General features: G+C 36.7%; 1 protein-coding gene across 5 annotated transcripts in view; it reads right to left on the bottom strand.

Moving 5' to 3' along the window:
• Nucleotides 1-8,751, bottom strand: part of CASK (calcium/calmodulin dependent serine protein kinase) — a 394,879-nt gene that overhangs the window by 112,148 nt on the left and 273,980 nt on the right. For all 5 annotated transcript variants that reach the window (XM_007457187.1, XM_007457185.1, XM_007457189.1 and 2 more), the window contains exon 9: nt 4,425-4,508. In XM_007457187.1, the coding sequence (XP_007457249.1) occupies nt 4,425-4,508 (84 nt within the window). The remainder of the gene's footprint in view (nt 1-4,424; nt 4,509-8,751) is intronic.

Below are 8,751 nucleotides of genomic sequence, written 5' to 3'. Positions count from 1 at the left end.
CGGGGCAGGACCCCGTGTCCACTGCTCCAGCAGGAGGGCTCTCAACCACTGCGCCACCAGAGAAGCCCAAAACTAACCATTTTAAAGTGTACAATTCAGTGCTAATTAGTACATTCACAATGTTATGCAGCCACCACTTCTGTCTAGATCCAAAACATCCTCATCACAACCCCAAAAGTCCCTATACCCATTAAGCAGTCACTACCCAGTGCCTGGCAATCACCAGTTTGCTTTTTGTCTCTATGGACTTACACACATAAATACCTATTTGAGATATTGCAAATAAATGGAACCATCCAATATATGGCTGTTTATGTCTTTTACTGCATGTCAATATCCAATTGTCCCAGCACCATTTGTTGAAAAGACTATTCCTTCCCCATAGAATTGCTTTGGCGTTTTGGTTGAAAATCAACTGACCATAAATATAAGAGTTTATTTCTGAACTCTCGATTCTCTTCACCAATCTACGCGTCTAACCCTATACCATACCAGTACTACAGATACTATAGCTTTATAGTAAGTGTTGGAAAATATAAGTCCTCCAACTTTGTTCTTTTTCAACAGATTGTTTTGACTATTCTTGGTCCTCTGCATTTCCATGTAAATTTAGGATCAGTTTGTCAATTTAAGCTAAAACTTTGATAGGGATTGTGTTCAACCTACAGACCAATTTGGGAAGAATTGCCATCTTAACAATATTGAGTCTTCCAATCCACGAATATTAAATATCTCTCCATTTATTTAGATCTTCTTTAATTTCTCTCAGCAATATTAGTTTACAAGTCTTAAAATTCTTTTGTTAAATTTATTCTTAAGTGTTTCATTCTTTTTGATGCTATTGTGAATGGAATTGTTTAATTTCATTTTAAGATTGTTCATTGCTCATATATAGAAATACAACTCAATTTTATAAACTGATCTTGTATCTTGCAATCTTGCTGAACTTATTATTTCTAATAGATATCTGCAAATTCCTAAGGATTTTCTATATACAAGATCGTGTCATCTGTAAACAAAGACAACTTTACTTTCTTTCCAATCTGGATGCCTTTTTTTTTTTTTTTTGGCCTGACTGTACTAGAGCCTGAGAATCTGTATTTTTAAAAAGTTCCCAGGTGATGCTGATGGTCTGGGGATCACACTTGGAGAGCCACTGCTCTAAAGAATGTATATCACAGGATGGATATGACACTAGAGGAAAGATACTAGAGTCACTAGAAGGGAAGTGACTATTACAATATATCACAGGTATAAGATCCTTTCTTTCTAGATACTATGAAGGAAAATGATGATCAAAATGGTCAGAAAAGTCTAAGCATCATTACTTTGGAAGAAACACATAAATAGAGATTATTCAGTGACATTTTTGGTGTTCTGTAATTTTCTGAAAGTCTTTAAAAATCTCAAAAATGTAAATGATGTTACTGGGGAAAAGCTAAAATGGTATGGAGCGTACATTTAGGAATTACAGTTGTTAATAAATAGAGACCAAGTCAAAGGTATTAAATATTAAAATAATAATAAAAAATAACAATAAAATGTTAATAGAAAATAATATCTATGGAGCACTAGGTACTATTCTAACTGCTTTATTAATTCATTAAATCCTTGCAACCCTATGAGTTAGCTATTATTATTATCCCCATTTTATAGACAAGGAAATTGAGGCACACAAAATTTAAATAACTCGTTCAAGGCTCTTTCCCATAACACTATACTCATTCACTTTCTTCTTGCCACTGACAATAAAAATTTCCTACCTCTGACTTAGTAATAAAATCAATTTTCTACTGCTTTGTGTGAACTTCAAAGGGAATCATAATAATTAGGGTGTTTCCCACCATTTGATGGGCTTAAAAACAGTGTCTAGGTAGAAGGATGGGTACCTAGCTGTTCATTTGTGAAAATAAATTGTGTGGTGGGCTCTGAAAGTCAGGGAAGTTGCAATCTCTGTTCTAGAAGCTCACAGAAATGGCAGAATGAGAATTAGTTTCTTGAGGAGAGTAGGTAATAACAAGCTTTAACCTTGTTAAAGGGTGGCTGAATACACAAAGGAATACAGCCTTACCAGAAGCTGAGAAAAACCTCAATGATAACCCTGCTGATGCTCCTAATTCTAGGTTGTTTGGTGGGTCTTAAATTTTAAAGAGGCTTGCAAAGGGATGTGGTAAATTCACATGACCCCTCTCTGCTGTGACAGCTTGCTCCTGTCCAAATGAATCTTAGTCATCACTTTGGCTATTTTAGGCCCAAGTCTGATTCAGTGGCTCTGGAAGAAATACAGCATGTGTTTCTTGTGAGGGGGCAAGCCTGAGCCCTACAGTAAATGGCTTTTATTTGGGCAATGAAGGGTTCAATCCCAGAAAGGGTAATGTCACACTGGCCAAAGCAACAATAGAGTTAAAAAGACTTTAGGGAAGAATTGAGAAAGAAGTATAATTAATAGCTTCTTTGGGAAAGAAATTAACTTCAAAAATGGCTAACCATTCACTTTGGATAAGATTTTTTTTTCTTTTGTAGGCCATACTGGTTCAGGTGTATAGCAAAGCAAAAAACCAAAAGTCTTGGGAAACTTCTTTGGGCACCATCTCAATAATGGCATGTCATTAATAATTACTGTTTTGCCGAGGATTTTTAAATAGAGAAGAGCCAGTTTGTACCCCTGGCTGCAAAAACAACTAGGAAAAAGGCTTAACTGGGAATAATCATCACCAACAGTGACATGTTAGAATTTCCCTTACTCTACAGTTGCACTCTCCAATAGAACTTTTTGCAGTGATGGAAATGTCCTATATCTGCTCTGTCCAATATGGCAGCCACTAGCCACATATGGTTGCTGAACACTTGGAATGTGCTAATGTGACTGAGGAACTGACCTTTTTTAAAAATTAATTAATTAATTAATTTATTTATTTATTTTGGCTATGTTGGGTCTTTGTTGCTGTGTGCAGGCTTTCTCTAGTTGTGGTGAGCAGGGGCTACTCTCCGTTGTGGTGCACAGGCTTCTCCTTGCGGTGGCTTCCCGTTGTGGAGCATGGGCTCTAGGCACATGGGCTTCAGTAGTTGTGGCATGCAGGCTAAGCAGTTGTGGCTTGCAGGCTCAGCAGCTGTGGCTCGGGGGCTCAGCAGTTGTGGCTCACGGGCCCTACAGTGCAGGTTCAGTAGTTGTGGCGCCACAGGCTTAGCTGCTCCGCAGCATGTGGAATCTTCCCGGACCAGGGCTCAAACCCGTGTCCCCTGTGTTGGCAGGCAGATTCTCAACCACTGCACCACCAGGGAAGTCCCAGAACTGACCTTTTAATTTTATTTAATTTTATTTAATTTAGATTTAAAACGCTACATGTGGCTAGTGGCTAATATGTTGGCCAGTTCAGCTCCATATGATAATACTGTAGCCTACATAGTTTCCTGAAAATTCATATAAATGTTCTTATAAATCTAGAGTTGAATACAATCATTCACATATTTCAGGAGTCAAATAACAATGAATTAATAATATTATTGCAACTTATGACATATCTGAAAATACTTATGAAGAGAAGTTTTATAGTTGGCAGGAGTCACATGGCTAAGGAGGACTCATCTAATCAACCACTTAGAGGACAGAGCTAAGTTTTTTAATAGTAATTAAAGTATGTCAAATATAAGTTAATTTTAAGACCATAATATAATAGTTTCCTCTGTTGGGGGGAGGAGGGAAATGCTGTCCCATAAGATTTTTGCCCAGTGCTGAAAGATTCCATTATTTTATTCTGGGTCTTTTTCAAAAACCTCAAAAACCTTTTAAAGTCAAATGGGCCCTCCATAAAGCACAGTAAATACTGTGCTTTGTTTGTTTGTTTGTTTTTGGTGGGGTGGAGGATAGGGAGCGTGGTAAACGGGAGAAAGGTACTCTAGGTACTCTAGGAAGAATAAAGAAAAAGTGAGAAAAGTGATTTGAAAATATTTTCTGGTAGACCAAAGTAGTGGGGATTTTGACTGCTTTGTGATGGCTGTTCAACCCTAGTTCCAATTCTAATTTGGTATTATTCCCATTGAACTAAACTGACATTTTCTGACAAAATATTTAAGTTTGAGAAAGCATGGCCTAGATTAAAGTTCAACAATAATGGATAATAATAGCAAATTACTATTTTTAAAGTAATTATATCTCTGCTATGAATTTTAGAGATAACATAAATCTAAAATGTGATTAATCTTCCATTTATTATAACTTATTGTTTGGATTTGTACTTAGATATTACCTTAAATGACTTAGAAAACCAAAATCTTATTGAAATAATGGTAACTTTTGGAAGTAAGAATTTAGCTGTAAGAAAGCAACAGCCGATACCAGGATAATATTTATGAGCACTGAAACAGAATAAAAACATTATCATCAACTGCCTCTATCTGGCTTTTTGATGATTTCTTTAATTTACCTTTAGTTTCCTCCTTGCATTAAATTTCCTCAGTTGTTCTACTGTTTCTGGAAGATGAATCTTGTAGGCATAACGATCCCGCTCCTATAAAAGATGAAAGATAATGAACACACATAACTGTTTAAAAGAGTGAAGGAGCTTAATCTAAATAAACAGTAAGCCCAAATTGGATATGAAGGTCAAAACTGATAGTAAAATATTATTTCATTTTCAGCAATAACAAAGGGCTAAAATAATGGTCCATGTAATTTTCAGATAGATGGCTACGTGGCTAAAACAATTAATCATAATTACTAGGAAGGTATGAAGTTACCTTTGATACAATCTTGTCAGGTAAAATGAGCCTTTAAAAAATTAACTCCACAACTAACTCAGCATTCTGAGTTGTCAGGAATAACTGGATTTAAGAAGAAGTCACAGTGGGCTTCCCTGGTGGCAGTGGTTGAGAGTCTGCCTGCCGACGCAGGGGACACGGGTTCGTGCCCCGGGTCTGGGAAGATCCCACATGCCGCAAAGTCACAGTATCTTCAAATTAGGACAAACTTTTCAAGGCCATCTAATTCAACCACTTCCCAATGTGGGATCCCCTGCAATCCCTGATGGATGATCATTCTGTTTGACCTCATACAACAGATTACTTTATGGCAGCCCACTACAATTTTAAGAAAGTGAAAAAATTCTTACTCAGCCTGGTCCCACATCTGGCTTGTATGGACTAGCTCTTCTCCTTGAGGATCATAGAGCAAACATACTACCTCTTCCATATAATACCCCTTTAGTAGTTAAGAGGGGGATCATGCTTCCACTAAATCTATTTCCTCTCTGTGATAACACCTCCAGTTGCCTCAACTTCTCGTGTATATTTCAATCTGCGTTTCATTCTCCTTGTCTCCCTCTTTGATTCTAGTCTAATTTGTCAGTGTATCTGGAAGATTTTATGCTACAAGTATTTATTTTAGAAATATTTCTTGAGTGCCTACTATATGCCAGGCATTGTTCAACGCTCTTGGGATTAACAAGTAAACAAACCCAGCAAAGATTCTGGCCCTCATGTAGCTCATATTTCAGTGGGAGAAGATAAGAAAATACAAAAAAAAGGTAAATTATAGAGTATGTTAAGAGTGCTATGGAATAAAGCAAAAAGTAAGGCAGGGCAAAGGTACATTGCAATTTAAAATAGGATGGTCAAAGTAGGCTCAACTGAGAAACTGATATGCAAAAGAGGTGAGAGAGTGGGTCTAGGCAGATAGAACAACTAATGCAAAGGCCTTTCAAAGGAGAGAGTATACCTGAAATTTACAATAAATAGCAAGGAGACCCGTGTGTGGAGTAAATAGTAGATCAGATTAGAGAAGTGGCAAGGCTGGTGGAGGGCATAAAGGGCCTTTGGCTTTTATTCTGAGTGGGAGATGGAGCAACTGGGGGGTTTTTGAGCTGGAGTGACGTGATCTGACAAGTTTAGAGGAACACTCTGGTTGTTGTGTTGAGAATAGATTGGAAGGGGGCGAGGGTTTAAAAAAAAAAGGCAGGGAGACCAGTTAGGAGGTTATTGTAGTAATCCAGGGAGAGATGATGGTAGATGAAACCAGATGGAAACAATAAAAAGGGTGAAAGGGAGATAGACTCTGAATGTAATTTGTTTTGTTTTCCCGAAAAAGTTTTACTGAGGTATAATTAGCATACAATTAACTGCACATGTAAGAGGGGATAAGTTTTGACATATGTATATAAACATAAAATCATCACCACAATCATAATGAACATATCCATCACTCTCAAAAGCTTCCTTGTGTCTCTGTCATCCCCTTCCCCATCCCCAGGCAATCACTGATCTACTCTCCCGTTACTTGAGATTAGTTTGCATTTTCTAGAATTTTATATAGATGGAATAATACAGTACATGTTAATTATTGTCCAACTTCATTCACTCAGCCTAAATATTTTAACTTCACCCATGTTGTTGCATGTACCAATAGTTCATTCCTTTTTATTGCTGAGGGGTATTCCATTGTATAGATGTACCATAAACTTGTTTATTCATTCACCTGTTGATGGACCCTGGGTTGTTTCCAATTTTTGCCTATTATGTATAAGGATGCTGTGAACATTAATGTACAAGTCTCTGTATGGATATATGTTTCATTTCTCTTAGGTAAATACTTAGGAGCAGAATGGCTGGGTCATTTTATAAGAGTATGTTTAACTTTTTAAGAAACTGCCCAACCGTTTCCCAAAGTGGTTGTACCATTTTACATTCCCATAGGATTGTATAAGTTCCAGTTGTTCAACATCTGCACCTACACTTGGTGTGTTTAGTCTTTTTGGTTTTAGCCATTCTGATATATGTGTGTATACGTATTTCGTTGTGGTGTTAATTTGTATTTCTCTAATGACTAATGATGTTGACCATCTTTGCATGTGTTTATTTGCCATCTGGATACCATATAATATTTTCAAATTAAGTCCAAGATCACATTATTATCATTTTGTAACTAAAATTTCTCTTTGTATGTGAACTACTTTTAAAATCAAATGTTTTGGTATCATGTACTTACAAATTTACTTTTGAATTTAAGTAGGATTTTACAGTCAGTCCTGTCAACGCTTCACCTTATTATCAGTGAAAATTCCTAAGGAATGAATACAAACACTTGAAAATTTATTTTCTGTATTAATGACTAATAGTAACAAGAGTTCCCTGGAGAGCAAAATGATAATCTTGAGTACACACACAACACTCAAATGTCAAAATGACTCCAAGTTTTATTTCTGCTAGATTCCATGTGCTAAACATCTTAGAAATAATTTCATTATCTTTAGGGGCTTAACATCCTTTTCCTGCACTGAGCCAAAATAGGTTCACCAATACAGAAGACATAAGAATTTATCAAGTAATTAACTAGCAGAGAGAAGGATAAAATTACTATTTCAGAACAAGCAATGGAATCTTTTCATGGATTTCTGTTATTGCTTGTAGATTACAAATTTTAATTGTGTTACGTCTGGTGATATTTAATTAACGTACACTGAAGAACAAACATCAAAATGGGTTTTACATTATTTTTTTTTTGCGGTACGCGGGCCTCTCACTGTTGTGGCCTCTCCCGTTGCGGAGCACAGGCCGCAGGCTCAGCGGCCATGGCTCACGGGCCCAGCGGCTCCACGGCATGTGGGATCTTCCCGGACCGGGGCACGAACCCGTGTCGTCCTGCATCGGCAGGCGGACTCTCAACCACTGCGCCACCAGGGAAGCCCTTACATTATTTTTTGAATAAAAATTATTTTGTATCATGATAGAATACAGGGGAAAAAAACCCCAGGGAAGGTTTTATAAACAACAAGAAGGAAACAAACAAACAAAAAGGTACCGCATGGTATAGCAGGAAGAAAACGGCCTTGGAGTTGAAAGACTTTTGTTCAAATTCTGGGTCATTTAGGTCTAGCTGTATGACCTTACATTCTCTCAGTATCAGTTGTGCCTTTTTGCAAACTAATCTTACAGGATTGTTATGAAGATTAAATGAGATGCTGTATAGGTACATGTTTGGTTTCCCTGAGTTTTAATGATCACTTTTATTAGTTAAGACATGGAAATTTCTGACATAAAAATGTTTAGGAGCTTTTAAAAGTGTGTGTGAGAGAACAAATAGTTTACTAAATAATCTTTGCTATTTTCTAACTGAAAACATGTTCCTATTACATAAGAAAAAAGGTAAAAATAGAACAGTGAGAATTACAGAGGAACAAATCTGTAACACATTTTTAATTTTTAAAACTTACTCACTTTATTCATTTCCAAAAAAGGTGAACCTAGTTACAGCATGTTTTTGAATAGAGAGTCTAAGGCTGCTATGTCCAGTACAGTTGCCATTAGGTAAGATATATTTATATATTTTAAATATAATAATATGATAAATATTTAAATATAATTAAATATTCAGTTGTACTAGCCACATTTCAAGCACTAAACAGCCAACATGTGGCTAGTGTCTATCACATTGGACAGTGCAGATATAAACACTGCCCTCATGGCAGAAAATTCTTATTGGACAGAGCTAGTAGGGGGTCTTTCCTTATTACTACTACTGAACTGAGGCTAAAATCTAACTAAATTTCACTTCAAATGAAATTGTTCAACATTTTAGGCATATGTAACAGAAAAAATTTCTACTGCTTTTTAAGAAAAAGGGGGGTTTCATTCCCTTTCTCAAGCCCTTTGTAGTCTTTGCAGATAGTACAACTGTGATCAAGTCTCTGGCTGACGCCTAGTGTGTGTGTGTGTGTGTGTGTGTGTGTGTGTGTGTGTGTGTGTGTGTGTGTGTGTGTG

This window comes from Lipotes vexillifer, unplaced genomic scaffold, assembly GCF_000442215.2.
Source record: "Lipotes vexillifer unplaced genomic scaffold, Lipotes_vexillifer_v1.1 scaffold1439, whole genome shotgun sequence".
In the NCBI taxonomy this organism is placed as follows: Eukaryota; Metazoa; Chordata; class Mammalia; order Artiodactyla; family Lipotidae; genus Lipotes; species Lipotes vexillifer.
This window is presented reverse-complemented; position numbering and strand designations above follow the sequence as displayed.